The sequence below is a fragment of the Anomaloglossus baeobatrachus genome, chromosome 12 (assembly GCF_048569485.1).
Source record: "Anomaloglossus baeobatrachus isolate aAnoBae1 chromosome 12, aAnoBae1.hap1, whole genome shotgun sequence".
Lineage (NCBI taxonomy): Eukaryota > Metazoa > Chordata > Amphibia > Anura > Aromobatidae > Anomaloglossus > Anomaloglossus baeobatrachus.
Genome location: NC_134364.1, coordinates 145,016,898 through 145,040,909, shown reverse-complemented (window position 1 = coordinate 145,040,909; position 24,012 = coordinate 145,016,898). Strand labels below are relative to the sequence as shown.

The following is a 24,012-nucleotide window of genomic DNA, read 5'->3' as shown; positions in this document are numbered from 1 at the left end:
AACCCTTTCTCCGATTTGGATGTGAAAACTCTCATATTGCAGCTGGGAGTGTGCACTTTCAGCCCATATTATATATATAATTGTATTTCTGAACATGTTTTTGTAAACAGCTAAAATAACAAAACTTGTGTCACTGTCCAAATATTTCTGGACCTAACTGTATAATATATGGAGAACTATGGGAAATGCATTATAATACATGGAGGACTATGGAAGTGTATTCTAATATATGAAGGGTTATGTGGGACCCTTTATACTATTTGGAAGGCTATGTGGGTGCCATTATTGTATTTGGAGAACTATATACAAGGGGGGACAAAGATACAAGCAGGGGATGGGAACGTTTTGTGCTGAGGGAAAAAGGCTCTTTTCCCTCAGCACCCAGCTTTCCCATGCTCTGCTATACATCTTCTCTCAGCACCCAGCTTTCCCATGCTATGCTATACATCATGTCTCAGCATCCAGCTTTCCCATGCTCTGATATGGGAAAGCTGGGTGCTGAGGGAAAGATGTATAGCAGAGCATGGGGAAGCAGTGTGCCGAGGACAAGATGGATATCAGAAAATAGGAAAGCTGGGTGCTGATAGAGGGATTTCAGATCATGGGAAATCTGGGTGCTGTGGGTAAGAGCCAAGTGTCAGCATCATTATCCTGTACCCCGAGTGTCAGTGTCATTATCCTGTACCCTAAATGTCGATGTACGTGGAGGGGGGGGCCCAGGTCTGAACTTTGCACCGGGGCCCATCAAACTCTAGTTACGCCCCTGCCTGTATGTGTATGTAACTGTGCATGTCTGTGTGTGTGGATGGGGCCCACTGAGACTCTTTTGCCCAGGGCCCACAGAAACCTGGAGCCAGCCCTGGGTTACATAAATAGTCCCCAAATAATAATAAACACATAGGGAACATGAAGACTGCAATATAATCTAAGGGTGAAGGGGTGACTGTGTTCAGGAATCAGGTGCCATTAACAATGAAAAGAGAGAAGACATAAGACAAGATCCTCATAATGGCATCAGCTCTCCAGCCGCTCTATCTAGCCGTGTTGGCTCCTCACCTCCACATCTGAGTCTACATGTCGGGGGCCGCACTGCAGCCGCTCTGACTGTGTTGGCTCCGCACCTCCACATCTGTGTCCACATATCGGGGGCAGCTCTGCAGCCACTCTATCTAGTGTGGCTAGTGTGTTGGCTCCTCACCTCCACATTTGAATTTACATGTCGGGGGCAGCTCTGCAGCCGCTCTATCTGCCCGTATTGACTCCTCACCTCCACACCTGAGTCTACATGTCAGGGGCAGCTCTGCAGCTGCTATATCTGGCCGTGTTGGTTCCTTACCTCCACATTTGAGTCTACATGTCGGGGGCAGCTCTGCAGCCGCTCTATGTGGCCGTGTTGGCTCCTCACCTCCATAGCTGAGTCTACATGTTGGGGGCAGCCCTACAGCCGCTCTATCTGGCCGTGTTTGCTCCTCACCTTCACACCTGACTCTACATGTTGGGGGCAGCTCTGCAGCCGCTCTATCTGCCCATGTTAGCTCCTCACCTCCACATCTGAGTCTACATGTCGGGGGCAGCTCTGCAGCTGCTCTATCTGGCCGTGTTGGCTCCTCACCTCCACATCTGAGTCTACATGTCAAAGGCAGCTCTGCTCAGTTATGGGGTGTGTGAGCGTAAACCTACATAGTAACCTCCGATGATCAGTCTAAGGAGCATTGGCTAATATTCACCTCTGTACACAAGAGATACTAAGGTTCGACACCTGGTGTTGGGTTTACAGACATGAGAATATTTAATAACAATCAAACCCCTAACCACCGTCTTCTATTTGCTTGATTTTCAGATGGAGGAATTCTCAGTCGAGCCTCCACCAGATGATCTGTGTGGAGAAGATGAGGCCGAACAGACCTATTTTATGCCCATGGGTATTGTGGATGAGGTTGGATGTTGGAGGGAGATGCAGGAGAGCCTAGAAGACATCTATCTGAGCGCTCACGATGACCTGAGCCCAATAACATTGACTGCAGAGATCACCTTGGAACACAAGGAGCCACCATCAGTAGAGCAGCATGGTATATTATCTGAGAATACGAACATGGCAGGAGATACTCTTCAGGAGGACCAGCTCCAGCTTTATGATGATTTCTACAGCCAAGAAAATCCACAGTTCAAGATGATGGCTTCAGATGCACAATGTAATGATGTATACAAGATGGATGATCAACACGCACAACCAGGTGGTAGAACTACAGCAGAGCACGACTCCCGTGGTGAAGAGTCTGAACTTACTGGGTCATATGCCCCTAATGATGAATTACAGGACACAAACCTAGTAAAGGCTGGACTCACAGAAGTGCAAGGCATGGACATTACCAATCCAGAGAATATTGATACTATGTCAGCACCAGAAAAAATACATCATAAAGGACTCGGACAAAAAGAGGGCATGGAAACTGTAAAAAGTCAAAAAATAGGGGACAGTCTTGTGCCCACTGTGCATGAAACAGCGGAAAATAACATGGACTGCACAGTGCAGCAGCATTATGGATGTCGGGATGAAGACTTGCTGGAGGCACTAGAGAAACCCCAACAATCAGTGGATGGTGTCCAGGCACTCAATATCCTGGAAGCTCAAGACGAACTTAAAAATGGAGATTGTAAAAATGACCAAGACTCAAGTGCAGAAATTTCTGATTCACATGATGGAGGTGATGACGCCTCATCCAACACGTCTGATAACAGTCTCTCCAGATCAGAGAGCGGCTCCAGCAATATTCCTTCTCCAGGACAGGTGGAGACAGTCAGGCAGCAGGATGATGGTGCTGAAGGAAGAACTTCAGAAGAACTTGAGTCCATCATTAATGAGTACTGCTGTCATGATGACTCCTATCCATGTTTATGTTCATTAGGTGACAGAGTCATAGGAGATAATCGATCTGATCAGATAAACACAACTCCTCCAGTGCAACCATTAAAGCCCTGTCCACAGCAAGAGAAACCAGCTCATATCAAACCAAGGGAAGACAATGAAACATATCTGTCAGAGCAGCTATTTATATCCAGGCATCCTGCTGAAATGGAGAACATTGCCCATGAGGAAATTTGTCCTGAAGGGAGTGTAGCCATGAAGTTGATGGCCACCACCAATAAAATCCAACAAGCAAAATCTGTTCCTGTTGTGCCACCAAAACCACAGTTTGCCAAGCTGCCTCCAGCTCTAAAAAACAAGATACAGATCAGCTCTACCATATCTACATCCAGGGATACAAGGTCAGAAAAGAGCAGCCACATGGAGACACCAGAGACATCTGACGAGAACGCTGAAAACAGACGATCCAGTTGGAGGAACACCACCAGTATTTCCTTTGATACAGCAATGGCCATGGCCAAGGAGCGGCAGTCCCAGAACCGAGTCAGACGTATGCAGACATACTGCATGGGAGATTGCTATGATTTGATGGACACACCTAAAAAAGACAACAACCTCAATCTTCCGAGGTTCACAGTGAAGTCGGCCAGCAGCAGGTCACACAAACCGTTCAGCTGCATGTCACAAGCCTGCAGTGAGGGAGAATTACATGGACGCAACATTGTAGCAGAACCGAGCATACTCGGTCTCCAGTCTATATTAAGCCATGACCCTGAATTAGAAGAAGTCACACAAAGGAACAGACTGAGCATGCCACGGCTAGGTCAACAATCTGTATGTGATGCCCAGAGCAAGTGTCACCAGCAGCGCAGATCACTGCTATAAGATTTCACCTCTTACCGGAGTCACAGACAAAGCCTCTTCCCCCCAGATATGTAAACTGCCCCCATGTAACATGTATGTATTCTGTATGAGCAGCTGATAAATTGTCTATAAGCATTATAGCGGTATAATGTCACCACATCAGGCATCACTACGTGCGCTCACACCACGTGGAGGAAATGCTCCACCTCCAATATACCATAGTGTATACACAAACTAATGAGAGCTGTACTCCTACATCATATACGTATTATAACGGTATTATGTCACCACATCAGGCATCACTATGTGAGCTCACACCACGTGGAGATAATGCTCCACCTCCAATATACCATAGTGTATACACAAACTAATGAGAGCTGTACTCCTACATCATATAAGTATTATAACGGTATTATGTCACCACATCAGGCATCACTATGTGAGCTCACACCACGTGGAGGAAATGCTCCACCTCCAATATACCATAGTGTATACACAAACTAATGAGAGCTGTACTCCTACATCATATAAGTATTATAACGGTATTATGTCACCACATCAGGCATCACTATGTGAGCTCACACCACGTGGAGGAAATGCTCCACCTCTGATATACTATAGTACACACAAACTAATGAGAACTGTACCCCTACATCATATAAGCATTATAACGGTATTATGTCACCACATCAGGCATCACTACGTGCGCTCACACCACGTGGAGATAATGCTCCACCTCCAATATACCATAGTGTATACACAAACTAATGAGAGCTGTACTCCTACATCATATAAGTATTATAACGGCATAATGTCACCACATCGGGCATCACTATGTGAGCTCACACCACGTGGAGGAAATGCTCCACCTCCAATATACCATAATGTATACACAAACTAATGAGAACTGTACTCCTACATCATATAAGTATTATAACGGCATAATGTCACCACATCAGGCATCACTATGTGAGCTCACACCACGTGGAGATAATGCTCCACCTCCAATATACCATAGTGTATACACAAACTAATGAGAACTGTACTCCTACATCATATAAGTATTATAACGGCATAATGTCACCACATCAGGCATCACTATGTGAGCTCACACCACGTGGAGATAATGCTCCACCTCCAATATACCATAATGTATACACAAACTAATGAGAGCTGTACTCCTACATCATATAAGTATTATAACGGCATAATGTCACCACATCAGGCATCACTATGTGAGCTCACACCACGTGGAGGAAATGTTCCACCTCTTATATACCATAGTACACACAAACTAATGAGAACTGTACTCCTACATCATAGGCCGGTTTCAGACGTCCGTGTTTTATCAGACACCAGTCACACGCATGGTTATGGTCACACGTGTGTCACATGTGTTTGCATACACGTACCGGGTAAAACACGTGCCTCTGCAATTAAAAGATGTTCTATATTTACCTGTATCCAGCGATGCTGCCTCCCACTCCTGACCCCCGCTCATTATTTTCATTGATTATTCACTACCCGAAAATATGGAAGCCGGACGAAGCATCGCGGGGACAGCGCCGGACAGCACAGCCGAGGACAGCACCGCCGGGAACCTCGCCGGAGACAGGTGAGTATAGAGCAGTTTGTGCAGTGACATCCAGTGGGAAATCCGATGACCACCTGGACGTCCCTGCACACACTGCTGGCAGGATACTCACCAGTCACTAGCGATGTCCCTAGCGATGCTGTCCTCAGCAGTGCGGTCTCCAGCGCTGTCACCGCGATGCCCCTGCTCCCAGCTGCTCACTGCAGTGAAGAATCAATGAAAATAATGAGTGGGGGTCAGGAGCGGGAGACAGCAGAGCCGGAGACAGCATCGCTGGTTACAGATAAATATAGAAAATCTTTTTATTTAAAAACCCGTGTTTTCTCTGGTCCGTGTCACACTGATGTCACACGGATCACCTCAGTGACACCCGTGCTGCCAGAGAAAAAAACGGACATGTCTCCGTATGAGCGTGCAATGCCATGAGAGATCACACGGTCCGTGTGAAAACACGGCCGTGTGAGTACACAATAGGGGAACATGGGTACGTGTGGCATCCGTGTTAAAAGCGAATGTCACACGTACCTAAAACACAGACGTTTGAAACCAGCCATATATTGTATTATAACGGTATAATGTCACCACATCGGGCACCACTATGTGAGCTCACAACTCGTGGAGGAAATGCTCCACCTCTGATATACCATAGTGTATACAAACTAATGAGAACTGTACCCCTACTTCATGTAAGTATTATAATGGTATAATGTCACCACATCAGGCAGCACTATGTGGGCTCACACCTCGTGGACGAAATGTTCCACCTCCGATATAACATAGTGTATACAAACTAATGAAAACTGTACCCCTACATCATATAAGTATTATAATGGTATAATATTACCAAAGTTGGAAATTTTGGGGAAATCACAAATGGGATTTCTCAGGGTCACAGAGACTGAGTTCAAATCGATTTGCGCAGATATAAATGAATCAAACAATGAGACGTGTTCACTGCTTGAGCTGAAGTTAGGTTCTGATCCGTGTATGTGATTATACAATACAACATTCGACTTTTGACCTTTGAGCAAGAACAAGGAGTCAAGATCCCACATCCCACATGGTGTGAACCAACTGATTATGAATTCTCTCAGTATGTTATGAACACCTCTTTGCTCATTGTTCATTTTGGCTTCATTATCTTTAACACACTGCGGAATACACATCTAAAGGGTGCTTTTCATGCTGCGACATCGCTAACGACATATCGTCGGGGTCACGGTGTTTGTGACGCACATCCGGCGTTGTTAGCAACATCGCAGCGTGTGACAGCTAGGAGCAATGATCAACGATTGCAAAAACGTCAAAAATCGTTGATCGTTGACAGGTCGCTCCTTTTCATAATATCGTTGCTGCTGCAGGTACGATGTTGTTCGTCGTTCCTGCGGCACCACACATCGCTGTGTGTGACACCGCAGGAACGACGAACATCTCCTTACCTGCATCCACCGGCGATGAGGAAGGAAGGAGGTGGGCGGGATCTTCCGGCCACTCATCTCCGCCCTTCCGCTTCTATTGGACGGCTGCCGTGTGACTTAGAAAGGAGGCGGTTCGCCAGCCAGAGCGACGTCGCAGGGAAGGTAATTCCGTGTGACGGGTGTAAGCGGTGTTGTGCGCCACGGGCAGTGATTTGCCCGTGTCGCACAACCGACGGGGGCGGGTACGCTCGCTAGTGATCTCTCTAGTGAGATCGCAGCGTGTAAAGTGCCCTTTAGAATCATATTATGAAGCTTCTATGCGATTGTCATATAGACACACAGATAATTATGCAACAACATCTATACTTTGATTATTTACACACACAGATAATATTATTACATCTGGACAAACGGCCTATATCCCAGGCCTATCCTCACAGTCCCCCCTTAATAAGATATCTGTCTGTGAATGTTGTCAACCTTAAATTTTAAAATTTTCCTAAGGAATATTTATATGCTATTCTACAGTATATAGGTATGTGCTAGTGACACTTCTGGGCCCCTCCTAACCTCTTTACCTCAGTTCCCACAGTGCAGTTCATGAGTACCATAGTACCCCCTTACATCAGTCTTCTCTGTATGGGCTTGGGGCGTGGATTTTTGACAGTTACCATGGAAGCAACCTGTGTCTGTACTGCAGATATATACGAGACTGAGGGGAAGGTTGCCATAACTATAGTCTCGTTTGTCCCTTTATTACAAATCTGCTTGCTGCAAAGCAAAATACAGTAAAATAGCAATAACAAAAATATCACATGACAAACAGAAACAGTTACTCCATGGATTGGTTACCTTGGGATTTTCCTTCAACTCTTGAGAAAGGAAGTTTAATTCTTTCAGAGCCAGTGTGACTTTACCATTTAGACAAATTTCATTGGAACTTATTTGTGACCCACCCCCCCTTGGGACTCCAATTACATCTATATATATACTAGATGGTGGCCCGATTCTAACGCATCGGGTATTCTAGAATTTATTGTGTAGTTAATATATGATTTTTGACTAATAATGGAAGGGAGACACAATATATTTTTTGTCAAAGATACATTTTATTGTTTAAAAATTGTGAATGTTTAACATGAAGATGTAACTGTATGTAACTAAATATTGCTGGGAACTAATTGCATTAACAGTATACTGTGTGATTTAGCAATATCATTGAAAAATATGTGACCTTAGTTTGTGGAAGATTCTCTTCTTCTGGCTGTTGTGTCTGAGATTCTGCTTCCGGGGTTAGTAAGGCGTTCTTGTGTTGTAGTGTGGCTTCTTCTTGAGGTTGTGTGTGATGTTCGTGCTCGTGTAGTTGTCTGGTCTTCCTTTGTAGCATTGTGTTTCTTGTGACGTTGTTATTGGCTTCTTCCTGCTGCTGGTTTGTTGTGTTGCTGGGTTGCGTTTTTTCTTTTAGCAGCCCTTGTAAGGCCGGAAGGTTAAATGTTGTTTGTCGTAATCTGTGAAAGATACCCACATAGACAGTGGTAGCGAATGATCAAGTAGAGTCAAGTAAAGAAGTCTGGTCAGGTCAATGTCACGGAGTATGTGGCCCCATCCTGTGATTGCCGCCATCCTGGTATGTGCCCCTATCGTGGTATAGGCAGAATTCTTGTGTATGCAGCATCTTGGTCTGTGTCCCATCCTTGTATGGCCCTCATCCTCGTATGTGGGCTGATGCTTTGATGTGGCCCCATGCTGGTATGTGCCTCCATCGTGGTGCAGCCACCATCCTGACATGTGCCCCCATCCTGGTCTGTGTGCGCAATCTGGTGTAGGCAGCCTCCCGGTATAGGCACCATCCAGAATGTTTCCTAAGGTGTCCCTTGTACCTGTCCGACGGCTGCTCGCTCCTGTGCAGCGTCTTCTCCGCTTTTCCACTGTGGCCGGCGGTGAGTTGCAGGCTGTGGCGTTAGGAGATGTGGGTTGGCCTGGAATGTGGGCTGATGCTGTGATGTGGCCCCATGCTGGTATGTGCCTCCATTGGGCTGTAGCCACCATCCTGACATGTGCCCCCATCCTGGTCTGTGTGCACCATCTGGTGTAGGCAGGCAGCATCCTGGTCTGTGTCCCATGTATAGTCTCCATCCTGGTATGGCCCCCATCCTGGTATGTGGGTTGATGCTGTGATGTGGCCCCATCCTGGTATGTGGCCCCATCCTGTGATTGCCGCCATCCTGGTATGTGCCCCCATCGTGGTATAAGTAGGATACTTGTGTATGCAGCATCCTGGTCTGTGGTACATCCGGGTATAGTCTCCATCCTTGTATGGCCCCCATCCTGGTATGTGGGTTGATGCTGGTATGTGGCCCCATCATGGTATAGGCAGGATCCTTTTGTATGCAGCATCCTGGTCTGTGTCCCATCCTGGTATAGTCTCCATCCTTGTATGGCCCCTATCCTGGTATGTGGGTGTCTGTGTAGGGCGGTGTTTGTGTTGCACAGTCTGTTTATATTGTATTGTGTGTGGTGCGGTGCGTATGTGGGGTGATGTGTGTGTGTTGTGGGGGGGTGTTTTGTGCAGTGTATGTGTATTTGTCTGTGTGCCGCAGTGTGTGAGTGGGGGCGTGTGATTGTGGGGCGATGTGTGTGTGCAGGGGGTGTTTGTGTGCGGCTGTGTGTGTGTGTGCACCCGTGTGTGGGTGGTTGTGTGTGTGTGGGGGGCGCGTTTGATATGAGCGGGGTTGTTGTGTTTGTGTGTGTGCGCGGTGGTTTGTGTGTGCCGGTGTGTGCGTGTTTGTGTTGGGCTGTGTGGGAGTTATGGTGTGTGTGTGTGTCTTCTTTTCCCGCTGGCCATGATTGGCTCATGAGGATGAATGCTGGCTACTTAAATGTTAACACTGCAGTGAATGTTAAGTAGCTGCTCATGAATAGTAATGAGCGGCTCATGAATAGTAATGAGCGGCTCCTTAACATTCACAGCAGTGTTAGGGCGCTTTCTCACTTGTGTTTAGCGCAATCCATCGCTATGGAGAATAGCACAGTCCGTTAACGCACTGCGCTATTCTCCATAGACTTGTATTGACGACGCACTGTAACGCAAGTGTCTGCGTTGCATCCGCTGGACGACGCTGAGACGTTATTTTGACGCAGCGTCAGGCGGAGGAAACGCAACATGTAGCGGTTTTTCGGTCGTTTAAATAATGCACCTTGACGGATTCCGCCAGAATCCGTCAAGGTGTCTAATGATTGTCTATGGGGGCGGATTCCGCTGCAATGCACTAAGCGGCGGAATCTGCTTACGGATTCCATCACGTTCTACTGCGCATGCTCAGCATGTCCAGCAGAACGATCTAAATCGTTTAAAATCACTCCTGGTCTCTCTCCCCCCTCTCACCCTTTCTCTCATACTCACCGATCACCGCCACGGCGCTGCACGGCTGTCACACTCCTCTGGCAGCTTCTCCTGCTTTTGAAAATGAAAATGCCAGCCACTCATTATTCCATTTAGTATTCACTGCTTCCCCCGCCCACCGGTGCCTATGATTGGTTTCAGTCAGACACGCCCCCATGCTGAGTGACAGCTGTCTCACTGCAACCAATCACAGCCGCCAGTGGGTGGGTCTATATCGTGCAGTACAATAAATAAATAAATAAATAATTGAAACAAAACGGCATGTGGTGCCCCCTAATTTTGATACCAGCCAAGATAAAGCCACACGGCTGAAGGCTGCTATTCTCAGGATGGGGAGCCCCACATTATGGGGAGCCCCCCAGCCTAAAAATATAAACCAGCAGCCGCCCGGAATTGCCGCATCCATTAGATGCGACAGTCCCTGGGCTCTACCCGGCTCATCCCGAATTGCCCTGGTGCGGTGGCAATCGAGGTAATAAGGAGTTAATGGCAGCCCATAGCTGCCACTAAGTTCTAGGTTAATCATGGCAGGCATCTATGAGACACATTCCATGATTAACCTGTAAGTGAAAGTAAATAAACACATACACCCGAAAAAATCCTTTATTTGGAATAAAAGACAAAAAAACACCCTCTTTCACCACTTTATTAAAATCCCCAAATACCCCTCCAGGTCCGGCGTAATCCACGAGGTCTTGCGACGCATCCAGCTCTGCTACATGAAGCTGACAGGAGCAGCAGTAAAACACCACTGCTCGTTGTGAGCTCCATGCAGCAACTGAAGGGAGTCGCATTGTCAGCGGGGACGTCACTGAGGTAATGCCTGTGTGTGTGCAGTGATGATGGGTGAGGTAGTGCCTGCATGTGTGCGCTGATGATGGGTGCAGTAGTGCCGGGGTGTGTGCGGTGATGAGGGGTGCAGTAGTGCCGGGGTGTGTGCGGTGGTGATGGGTGCAGTAATGCTGGGGTGTGTGCGGTGATGATGGGGGCGGTAGTACCTGCGTGTGTGCGGCGATGATGGGTGCAGTAGTGCCGGGGTGTGTGCGGTGATGATAGGGGCGGTAGTGCTGGGGTGTGTGGTGATGATGGGTGCAGTAGTGCCGGGGTGTGTGCGGTGATGATGGAGGCTGTAGTGGCGGGGTGTGTGCGGTGATGATGGGGGCTGTAGTGCTGAGGTGTGGGCGGTGATGATGGGTGCAGTAGTGCCGGGGTGTGTGAAGTGATGATGAGTGCAGTGCCGAGGTGTGTGTGATGATGATGAGTGCGGTAGTGCCAGGGTGTGTGTAGTGATCATGGGTGCGGTAGTACCGAGGTGTGTGTGATGATGATGGGTGCGGTAGTGTCGGGGTGTGTGCGGTGATGATGAGTGCGGTAGTGCCGGTGTGTGCGATGATGATGAGTACGGTAGTGCAGGTGTGTGCGGTGATGATGGGAGGTTGTGCCTGGGTGTGTGTGGTGATGATGAGTGCGGTAGTGCCGAGGTGTGTGCGGTGATCATGGGTGCGGTAGTGCTGAGGTGTGTGTGATGATGATGGGTGCGGTAGTGCCGGGGTGTGTGCGGTGATGATGAGTGCAGTAGTGCCGGGGTGTGTGTGGTGATGATGGGTGCGGTAGTGCCGGGGTGTATGCGGTAATGATGAGTGCGGTAGTGCCGAGGTATGCACGGTGATGATGAGTGCGGTAGTGTCTGCATGTGCGGTGATGATGGGGGCGGTAGTGCCGGGGTGTGTGTGGTGATGATAGGTGCGGTAGTGCCGGGGTGTGTGGTGATGATGAGTACGGTAGTGCCTGCGTGTGCGGTGATGACGGGGGCGGTAGTGTCGGGGTGTGTGCAGTGATGATGGGTTCTCTCTGTTACAGGGGGACCAACAGATTAGGACCAGGGGGTATATATACCAATCGCCAGTCGGGGCCCACTGTACTCCAGATGGTAATGGAGCTGCTGGCACCCTGTGGGTTAGGCAGAGACTATAGAGCTGGATGGCTAGGAGATAACCCAGGGAACCGGTCACGTGTGTAGTGACACGTCAAACCGGACGACAACCCAGTTAGCATTTCGGTGGAATTGGCGCAACCCCGACCACGTGTGCAGGGAACACGTCAGGCCGGATGATTACCAGGTAGCATTGATCGAGTAGGCCGCTGCAACAGCGCCCTGTCGGACACGTGTGTCAGACACAACAGGCCGAGCGGTCCTTCGATTAGCGTTTCTGATCACTACGCGAATGGCCACGTGTGTGTATAGGACACGTCAAGCCCAGGGATCACACCAGTAGCGTTGACTGGGAAGCCAAGGAGGATAATAGGTTCACACACCCAATCCTGGAACACCCTGTTAACTCCACAGGGGTCCTGGGTACGCTGTCCATGCGCGGAGGAGGCACAACCGGACAGGTGGCACAACAGGTGTGTTGTCTGTGTGCGTAGAGGGCACTCTTCGGATAGGTGACGCAGCAGGTATGCTGTCCGTGTGCGTAGGAGGCACAACCGGACAGGTGACGCAGCAACCGCAGCCCAGTTAACGCCACTGGACTCCTATAGCACAAAAGAAACGGTAGCAAGGAAGCACGGCGCCTGACCCTCCTGTGCTGAGCCACGAATCTTGGCGTGACAGGCACAATTTGCCTAGCCCTACCTACCGCTTCCAACAAAGCTTATGCCACCATGAACTCTAAATGAATATGAGTGAAGACTGTGCACCTCCATGTTGTCTCCAGCCCCTTTTATAACCTAGATCCGCCCCAAACCCAGGGTGGAACCACCAAGGTCCAATAGCAGAGTGCCATATCATCAGCAACGTCACCAGTGGCCTATCCGAAACTGCCACGTCATTGATGACCTCATGGCAGCCACGCCCCAAACACTTCACCAGTCATCGTCTGATGACCAATGGTGAGGTGCCAGATCATAGGGGCGGGCCTCTGTGAGCCAGTCCGGAGTGGCCACGTCATCAGGACACCTGACACCCTCTGTCCTATCAGGGCCTGCCACCTCACGGACATGCTCAGTGAGGTCCTTACCGGACCTAGCCTCTGATGCACTAAGTGCCTGAGCATGCTCAGTAGCCTGAACAACAGACTCAGAAATCAGACTATCTGCCTGAGCATTCTCAGTAGGCACATCCCAGAACTTAGACATAGCACGAAGTCCAAGTACCTGTGCAAACAGGCTGTTAGGGTTAATTGTGGGAGCATGCTCAGTAGCCTGAACTGAGGACTTAATCTCAGAAATTACACAATCAGGCTGAGCATGCTCACTAGGCAAAACACCAGAGTTAGACTCTGGCTGGGGAAAATTGGTGCACGCATGCGCACTAGCCGCCTCTCCACACTTAGACGTGGTGGAAGAAGCAGCCAACTGGACGACCCGAGGCACGGCCAAGAACAGCAGCCGGCGCCTGGGCGCAACAGGAACCGCAGCAGGCTGCTTGCGGCTATGGCGGCGCCGGTCCGTAACACTCTCTCGCGGCTAGAAAACTTAACGCAACGCGTTATTTCAAAGGAATCCGTTTCCTTTATTATCACACTACTTGCAAGGCATCAGTCACATGAGTCACGCAACGCATTGTGACGGATGCCGCACAACGCAAGTGTGAAAGCGCCCTTACTGTGCTGCGTCGGGTGTAGGGAGCTTCCATGGTGGTGTACCTTGTACCTGTGCGCCGGCTGCATCATGGCGTTGTCAGGGTTTTGGCAAGTGGACGTGTCCTAATTAAGCAGTCGTCACTGCTGATTGGGTGTGGGTAGAGTAAGGTGTGGGTGTGTGGGGGGTGTGATGCAGGGCCGCTGCTGATTGGGTGAGGGTGGAGTGAGGGTTGGGTGTGTGTGTGGGGGGTCATCACCCAACCCATCACCCGAAAGGGAGACCTGATGCCTCCCTCAGGGCCAGTAGGGCACACCAGGTGGGCGGAGTCATGCAAAAAGGCACGCCCACCGAGGAGACTACTGTCCTGAGGCAGGAAATACAAACAGATTAAGTTGTAGAGTGACAGTGACAGGAGGTGTGGAGGAGAGAAGCTGTCAGGGACCCGGGTTGGAGCCTGGGATCCCCGTAACGTCAGGCAGGCAGATGGTGGAGGCCGCCTGCAGGAGTACCGGTACAGCAACCGGCGGAACCATAGGGACCGGGCTAGGGTTGGAGCCTGCTGTCCCTGAACCGGGGAGTCAACTGTTTACCGGAGCACCAGAAACCGGGTACTTAGACCCCGTCCTAGCTTAGAAGCCACTGAGTGTAGGCAAATTAACTGATTGCAGTCTGGACCTCACGGGTTCATCCTCTCCCAAAGTCCCGAAAGAAGGCAAAAGCCCACCGATACCGGGTGAGAGCCACCGCCAAGGGCCAAACATCCGACGGGCCAGTGCCTGCGGGCAATCGAGGGCTCCTCCGGCAGCTAAACGCCGGGGAGCGGGTTACCACTGTCCAGGCAGGGGAGCCGAAAACCACAACAAGAGGTGCAAGGGAAAGGGGCCACCATCAGCCTCACAAGGGACACAAGCAGCCGGCTGCGGGACCCGACCATACCCGAACTTTGGTTTACCAGTGACTCTGAGTGTGAATTAATAGTGAGTACACCAGTGCCATCCGGGCCCAACACTGCACCGCAGTACGGCACCCTGCACCCCTACAACATCATCGCACGTCCCACCGGGCCCCGGGTCACACCGCCCCTTCCCACGGAGGGGCTGACATTAAGACTGCGCCTTCAACATCGATCCCGGGAGCCCCCTTCACTCCAGCCGCAGTGGTGGTGCATCCCGTCACCACGACCCATGAGTGGCGTCACGACCCGTACAACGACAACGCGGCCCCCGGCTGCGAACCTCGTCCCACAACACCACCCCACTGCCTCCCCTTAACAGAGTGACCTGGCCCCCGGTCCGGAGGCGCTCGTGCCACCGACAACCCGAGCCCAGATCTCGAGCGGCTCGGCCCGAGCAGCGGAGCGGCCGAACCCCTCTCAGGGTGGTACACATCGACTCTTCTGGCGTCACGAACAGTATTCGGACAGTCCACTTACCTGTGGAAGTGCGCCTTAGAAGTATCCGTCAGCGGCGTCCTGCCGAAAAAGTTGAAGTTCCGCCATCTTGGCGAGAAAGTTTCCCGCTCGAGTCGTCTTCGCTGAGCAGTGAAGGCGCGAAAGTGAAGTCCCGCCCCTGAAGGAGGAGTACGGAAAGAAAAACAAGGGGGAAGCGGCGAGGATAGCGGCATGAAACTAGTGTTGCAGCGTGCAGGGACGCCAGGACTCTGCTGAAACACGTTCCTGGATCCAGCAGCAAGATGTGCCAGGAGCTCCAGGCCAAGGTCCACTCCATGATGGCGGAGTGGACGTCGGACAAGAAGGGTCTGGTCGCAACCGTGCGGGCATTCGAAGTGGAGGTGGTCTCAGAGGAGCGGGTAAGCGACCCACGCCCCTATGTCCCAGAGGGATCGGTCAATACGGCTGAGGGGCCCGGCCTGCTGCCATCCACCACGCCACCTCCCTCACTGCCCCTGCCCGCAGCCACCGCCCCGACCGACCCGTTACCCCTGCCACCGGTAGCGGAGCCCGCAGCGTCTGTGGGAAAGGGCCCAGACCTGGGGCCCCCGGGCCTTACCTTTGTCACCGCCCTGGCACCCGTCTCGGCTTCCATCCCGGCCGCGACGGAGATGACGACGGCCCCGGCAGTCCGGCCAGCTGCAATGGAGGCGATCCTCGATCAGACGCCAGCGCCGCAAATCACGTTAACCGCTCCCAGACACCCAGCCTCGGATGAGGCACGGCGGGGATGTAGCTGCCAAGCGGCAGAGCAGGCCACGTCACAGCGGGGCCCCTCACTGCTGAAGGTGCCGGTCGTAGACGGCACAGAGGGACTCCGGCTGGGCCCGTCCCCCACACCGGCTGACCCGGAGCAGGCAGTCGACACTCCGTACTGGGAGCGGCAGCCACGGCAGCTGTGCCATGAGATTGCTGCTCAAAGAAGAAGGATGCTGATGTGGTAGCGGATCCCGGCTACCATGTTCACAGTCCCCATTGGGACTTATGTTAAATCCCGTTTAACCCCTGTTGCATGAGTGACTGCTCATGGACAAGGCCGTGGACTTGCCGGCCACCCAAAAACTTTTGAGCTTGTAAATATTGCCCTATCTGCCTCTTTTAACATGCCTTCCCGTTCCGTTAGCCTCCGGAGAGGCAGATTGGAGGTAGGACCAGCAGCAGAGCAGGCTGGGGTCCGGTCACTAGCAGGACCGGTGACCATCCTCCGGGGAGCCCTTTGACAACTGCCGGGTGCACCGCACCGTACCAGTTCCCGCCTGGGTGATCTAGCTGTGTTCCTGTTTCCGGACGGGGGAACAGGGGTGCTGCCCATTTCTTAGGGGCAGCATCAAGGCTAGGTTGTTTGGGTGGGAAAGGCGGAAGATCCCGGGAGCCCCCTTCACTCCAGCCGCAGCGGTGGTGCATCCAGTCACCACGACCCGTGGGTGGCGTCACGACCCGTACAACGACAACGCGACCCCCGGCTGCGAACCTCGTCCCACACCACCACCCCACTACCTCCCCTTAACAGAGCGACGTGGCCCCCGGTCCGGAGGCGCTCGTGCCACCGACAACCCAAGCCCGGACCTCGAGCGGCTCTGCCCGAGCAGCGGAGCGGCTGAGCCCCTCTCAGGGCGGTACATATACAGTATATATTAGCAAGACTAATCACAAACTGCACAACTTTATCATTTGATTCTGACAGTTCCTGGGGGCTGAACCCTGCAATGTGGGGGAATTGAGCCAAACAAAATCTCATAAGGGGACAACTTATATTTTACTATCGAAGTTGTTTTTACATGATACAAAGCAATTGGGAGAAGATCTGGCCAGCCCTCAGCTGACTCCTGCATCATTTTAGTCAGTTTTCTCTCAAGGGTGACATTCATCCTTTTCACCTTTGCATTGGATTGAGGATGATACTGGGTATGCAGAGCAACTTGTGATCCAAACTTGTGATCCAACCACAGTCAATAGTTCTTGATAGACAGTTGCTGCAAAGGCAGGTCCTTGGCCGCTTTCTATTACTTTAGGTACTCCGTATCTGCAGGGGTGTACATAGAAATCATGGTGCCCCATAGCAAAAGTCTGAATAGGGCCCCCCACCTGATAAAAAAATACAATAAAATATTAATATAATAAACAGCGCACGTCTGTGGGGACATACAAGTTACTGGAGGGACATATAAGTTACTGGGGGCCGGCATACAAGTTACTAGGAGCGTATATACACATTATGAATTATTCTTTATTCTAGCCAGGCTCTACATCTACCAGTCCAGTAAGTAGACTATTACCGGGGGCGGATCCGTCTGCAGAGCACCAGTCTAGGCAGTGCTGTGCTACAGTTTTGTGACTGTGTGCATTATGTCATTCTGAGTCTCTGCCAGGTGCAGACGCTGTGCTGAGCCGCCTGTGAGCAGTACAACCACCAATGCTGCCACCCGCCCGCCTGCCTCCAAAGCTCCTCTCTCTGGCTGTACGTCAGCCAGGGGCACAAGCAAGTTGAGCCAGAGAGAGGAGCAACAGAGCAGGAGCAGCTTCTGGGACACTGCAGTGTACACATTGCGCCAGCGCTGAGCTGCAGACGATCACAGTCTGACAGCCTGGCTGGGAATCAGGGGCTGGCTGGCAAATTTTGGCCTGGGGGGCAAGCACAAAGCAGTGGCCCCTGATAAGCGGCCTATACTTATTGGTTCTGGTTCATTAAAAAGGTGGTCCAAAACTAAATTCTACTTTACTTCTAAATCTGTTATCCAATCTATTTTCTAATATACGTTAATGAAAAATTCCCTCACTACTCTGCTTTATTGTTTTACTGCTTCCTCTCAGATGACACTTTGTTTGAAAATCCCCAATGCACCCTGGGATACTCAAACGTCATTAAGGGGCAGAGACTCTGGTCAATATGCAGCCTCTGCCCTCTTGCTGAAACAAAGCATCATCAGTGACTTAGATTTTAGGGGCCGCGCTAATCCGTGTTTTACTTTGCATGCACCAGCTGTCAATTCCAGCAGATGCTCAGTAGAATCATGTCACTGTGCACTATTCTTCTCAGTGCACAATGAAAGTGCACTCCTTCGCCAGCTCTGTTCAGAAGTGACGTCACTTGCGGGAATGGCGCTGGTCTCTGCTTGTTCGTTCTTTACCTACCATGTACACTGACAGTGCAGTCTGTTGCAAGCTTGTCACTTGTAATCAGAGCCGGCGAGGGAGTGCACTGCCATTGTGCACTGGGAAGAATTCTGCACAGTTACAAGATTCTACTGAGCATCCGTTGTAACTGACAGCCGGCATATACTCAATAGAGCAGGGACTAGTTCAGCCCCTGAAATGGACGTCACTAATGACAATTAATTTCAGGGAGGGGGCAGAGGCTGCAACAGTGACCGCAGCCTCTGCCCCCTGATCATGACTCATTTAAGCCTCCTAGCATGCACTGGGATTTTCAAACCAAAGCAGCCAAAGTAACAGTGCCTGACGCTTACTGAGCACCGCAGGTCCTGACGCTTGCTGAGCACCGCAGGGCTTGACGCTCGCTGAGCACCACAGCGCCTGCAAACAGTGGAATTGTGGCGCCCCTGACCTGGTCAGGCACCACTGAGTACTGCATCCATGCTGGGTCAGTACAAACAGGTAATCCCTGATGGCCGAGTAAGGTGTGAACACACAGGCACACTTCACCAGGACACTCACACACACATTAGAGGGGACCCCTGGGCAGACCCAGGAGGGAACGGAGCCTCCACATCTCAGTTAGTGTGGTGCTGTAGTGAAGCGGAGAGGGAGTTGTGCAGTGGCAGTCAAAGGAGAAGAAGTGGAGCAGCCGTGTCTGAAGTGTAGGGCGGAGGAGCGGAACACTGTCAGACCCTGCACGTGCAGTGGCTGTTGGCGGAGGAGAGCATTACCACACAGTTGCTCCGAAAGACACCCGAATAGAGCGAGAAGTACGGAGTCGAGTAAGGGAACTCCTGGTGATGAATGCACACACGGGGTACAGGTCCCTAGAGCCAGACATCCATTTAGTGGTCTGCTAAATCCTGTACAGTCATGGCCAAAAGTTTTGAGAATGACACCAAAATTATATTTTCACGTGATCTGTTGCCCTTTGGTTTTTAATTGTGTTTGTCTGATGTTTACATCACATACAGAAATATAATTGCAATCATATTATGAGTACCAAAAGGTTATATTGACAGTTAGAATGAGTTAATGCAGCAAGTCAATATTTGCAGTGTTGACCCTTCTTCTTCAGGACCTCTGCAATTCTCCCTGGCATGCTCTCAATCAACTTCTGGATCAAATCCTGACTGATAGCTGTCCATTCTTGCATAAGCAATGCTTGCATTTTGCCAGAATTTGTTGGTTTTTGTTTGTCCACCCATCTCTTGATGATTGCCCACAAGTTCTCAATGGGATTAAGATCTGGGGAGTTTCCAGGCAATGGACCCAAAATCTCTATGTTTTGTTCCATGAGCCATTTAGTGATCACCTTTGCAAGGTGCTCCATCATGCTGGAAAAGGCATTGTTGGGCGCCAAACTGCTCTTGGACAGTTGGGAGAAGTTGCTCTTGGAGGAAATTCTGGTACCATTCTTTATTTATGGCTGTGTTTTTAGGCAAGACTGTGAGTGAGCCGATTCCCTTGGCTGAGAAGCAACACCACACATGAATCGTTTCAGGATGCTTAACAGTTGGCATGAGACAAGACTGATGGTAGCGCTCACCTCTTCTTCTCCTAATAAGCTGTTTTCCAGATGTCCCAAACAATCGAAAAGGGGATTCATCTGAGAAAATGACTTTACCCCAATCCTCAGTAGTCCACTCCCTGTACCTTTTGCAGAATATCAGTCAGTCCCTGATGTTTTTTTCTGGAGAGAAGTGGCTTCTTTGCTCCCTCCTTGAAACCAGGCCTTGCTCAAGCAGTCTCCGCCTCACAGTGCGTGCAGAAGCCCTCACACCAGCCTGCTGCCATTGCTGAGCTAGCTCGGCACTGCTGGTAGTCCGATCCCGCAGCTGAAACAGTTTTAAGATACGGTCCTGGCGTTTGCTGGTCCTTCTTGGGCGCCCTGGAGCCTTTTTGGCAACAATGGAAGCTCTCTCCTTGAAGTTCTTGATGATGCGATAGATTGTTGACTGAGGTGCAATCTTTGTAGCTGCGATACTCTTCCCTGTTAGGCCATTTTTGTGCCGAGCAATGATGGCTGCACGTGTTTCTTTAGAGATAACTATGGTTAACTGAAGAGAAACAATAATACCAAGCACCAGCCTCCTTTTAAAGTGTCCAGTGGTGTCATTCTTACTTAATCATGACTGATTGATCGCCAGCCCTGTCCTCATCAACACCCACACCTGTGTTAATGGAACAATCACTAAAACAATGTTAGCTGCTCCTTTTAAGGTAGGAATGCAATGATGTTGAAATGTGTTTTGGGGGTTAAAGTTCATTTTCTTAGACAATATTGACTTTGCAAGTAATTGCTGTTAAGCTGATCACTCTTTATGACATTCTGGAGTATATGCAAATTGCCATTAGAAAAACTTAAGCAATAGACTTTGTAAAAATTATTATTTGTAGCATTCTCAAAACTTTTGGCCATGACTGTAGGCAGTGGGACCAGAGATTCCACACCGACCAACACAGAGCCCGAGCATCAACAGCAACGAGGGGGCCCATAAGGAGGATCGAGCCTGGAGCCATCTTGTCCTTGGTCCACGCTGTCAGCAAACGGGTCAGAAAGGGGAGAAAGGCAGCAGCGACTTCCCTGTATGCATCCCGCAGTACTTTAAATCAGGGGTGGTCCGAAACAAAGGTGCAGGGAAGGCGAGTCAGCAGTCACCCTTACATCAGCCTGAAGGATACCTGGTTCCACCTGGTCTATCACAGTGTCGCCCGGGTTGCCTCACTCTGCCGGAAACAGTGAGTAAACAGCTTGAAAGACATTTCTGGACTGTGTGTGAGTTTTTCTGCGACCTGTGGTACTACGTACCTACACACCCAAGCCCCTGGGCCAGCCTCACTCTCGGGAGGCCATAACACCAGGCTGAAAGTACCATCAACCCCAGACGCTCGTTAAACAGCAGTGGCGGTCACCCCTTGACCGCAAAACCGAGAGTGGCGTCACGACTCCTATTGAAGTTAACCTGACATACCTGTTGACAGAAGATTCCCAACACGTGAAGACCCTGCAGCGTCCCTGGAGGTGGAGAGAAGTAATGTCACAGTACACGGATAACATGCAGTGATGTCACAGTACAGGGGTAACATGCAGTGCCACAGTACAGGGGTAACATGCAGTGATGTCACAGTACAGGGGTAACATGCAGTGATGTCACAGTACAGGGGTAACATGCAGTGCTGTCACAGTACAGGGGTAACATGCAGTGCTGTCACAGTACAGGGGTAACATGCAGTGCTGTCACAGTACAGGGTGTAACATGCAGTGCTGTAACAGTACAGGGGTAACATGCAGTGATGTCACAGTACAGGGGTAACATGCAGTGATGTCACAGTACAGGGGTAACATGCAGTGCTGTCACAGTACAGGGGTAACATGCAGTGCTGTCACAGTACAGGGGTAACATGCAGTGCTGTCACAGTACAGGGGTAGCATGCAGTGCTGTCACAGTACAGGGGTAACATGCAGTGCTGTCACAGTACAGGGGTAACATGCAGTGATGTCACAGTACAGGGGTAACATGCAGTGATGTCACAGTACAGGGGTAACATGCAGTGATGTCACAGTACAGGGATAACATGCAGTGCTGTCACAGTACAGGGGTAACATGCAGTGATGTCACAGTACAGGGGTAACATGCAGTGATGTCACAGTACAGGGATAACATGCAGTGCTGTCACAGTACAGGGGTAACATGCAGTGATGTCACAATACAGGGGTAACATGCACTGCTGTCACAGTACAGGGGTAATATGCAGTGCTGTCACAGTACAGGGGTAACATGCAGTGATGTCACAGTACAGGGGCTGTGATGTCACAGTACGGAGCGGTAGTGAACACAGTGATGTCACAGTGCAGGGAGAATACACACAGGGATGTCACAGCACAGGGGTAACATCCAGTGATGTCACAGTATGGAGGTAGTGAACACAGTGATGTCACAGTGCGGGGAGAATTCACACAGGGATGTCACAGCACAGGGCAGTTTCTGTAGTGTTACAGGCAGACATTTGTACATTATAAATGCTCACCTGCTCCTGTGCTGTGAGAGATATTAGTGGCTCCCCTCTCTGCTGCACTTCCTGTGGGTCTGGCTGAGTTCAGATCCTGTCCTGTGCTTTTCTTTCTGGTTCTTCTGCTTTCCGCTTCTCTCTGTGTGCTCTGCTCTCTGTTTGCTGTGCTGATTCTGCTCCTTCTGCCTTGTTGCTCTGTTTTCTCTGCTCTCTGCTCATTATGCTCTCTGCTCCTGCTCTGTGTTTTTCATTTTTAAAGGGGTGGTTCACCCATATTTTTTATTGTCTAGTTCGATATTATTTTGAGAAACAATGTTTCTCTCAAATACCTTGTGTTGGCAATAGTGCCTGTGAGAGGCGCTATTGCAGGCCGCTGATCCCCGTCCAGTGACGTATCCGTCAAATGCTGCCCACGTCACATCCGTGCAGCTGGCTACATTCTTCCAGACTCTGAGCTGTGAGCGGTGTTTCACTGCTGTCACAGCCCATCTGCTCCCCCCTCCCTCCTCCCTCCTACCTCATAGCAAAGCGCATCTCCCGCACCCCCCTCCCTCCTAGCACAGCGCATCTCCTGCTCCCCCCTCCCTTCTCCCTCCTAGCACAGCGCGTCTCCTGCTCCCTCCTCCCTCCTCGCAGAACGCTGCAACCAAGAGACGCGCTGTGCTGTGAGGGAAGAGGGAGGAGGAGCAGGGAGCAGATGGGCTCAGAATGTAGCCGGCTGCACGGATGTGATGTGTGCAGCACTTGACGGGTACGTCACTGGACAGGGATCAGCAGCCTACAATAGCGCCTCTCACAGGCACTATTGCCAACACAAGGTATTTGAGAGAAATATTGTTTCTCAAAATAATATTGATTTAGACAATAAAAAATATGGGTGAACCACCCCTTTAAATCTCCCGCACTGTCCTGAACAAGCTCCGCCCCCTCTCCTGATTGGCTGTCCTCCTCCTGGCATCTCTCACAGAGGCCGCGCGGTGTGCAGTGTCTGCTTATCGATGTTGCAGCAGCCTGCAGCTATTTAGACAATGCGGGCCCCCAGCGGCTATAATCAGCTGCTTGGTGACCTCCCCGGGGCAGCCCGCTGGTGCTGGGAAGTATGAAAGTGAGAAAGCACACACAGCGGGCAGCCGGGGCCGGGCCCCCTTCATGTCAGGGGCCCCATGGCAGTGGCGTGGTCTGCCTCTATTGACGGTACGCCACTGCGTATCTGCATACACCTTCACTGATTAATTTCTTTACTGTTGTTTTGGCCGTCATATTGGTCACTGGAAAGGCTTCAAGCCAACTGGAGAAAACGTCCATTGCTACCAGCCAGTATTCATATTTTCCACACTTGGGCAGCTGAATGTGATCAACTTGAATCCTCTGGAACGGGTACAGGGGCTTTGCTAGATGTTTAGGTGAAACTTCTTCTGCCATTCCTGTGTTACAAGTTTGACAGAGATGGCAGCTCTTGTTGTAGGCAGCAAGCATAGTAGATATGCCTGGGGCATTAAAGAACTTGCGTATCATCTCCAGGCTCTGGTTTTTCCTTCTGTGGGTGGGACCATGTCCCCAAGCACCTATGGCGGCATACATCCTTCTAGGAAGGTAGAGTAGACTGTTGACCTTCCAGATATCACCTTCCAGCTTTGCTCCTTCATTCTTCCATGTCTGCAG

The 24,012-nt window shown here is 50.6% G+C and overlaps 1 protein-coding gene across 1 annotated transcript in view; it reads left to right on the top strand.

The window, feature by feature from the left end:
* The window catches only part of ARHGAP30 (Rho GTPase activating protein 30), a 185,571-nt gene extending 180,058 nt beyond the window's left edge, over positions 1-5,513 (top strand). The window contains exon 12 of the mRNA XM_075329994.1: positions 1,841-5,513. Coding sequence (XP_075186109.1) covers positions 1,841-3,751 — 1,911 coding nt within the window. The 3' untranslated portion in view covers positions 3,752-5,513. The remainder of the gene's footprint in view (positions 1-1,840) is intronic.
* Positions 5,514-24,012: the final 18,499 nt, after the last annotated feature.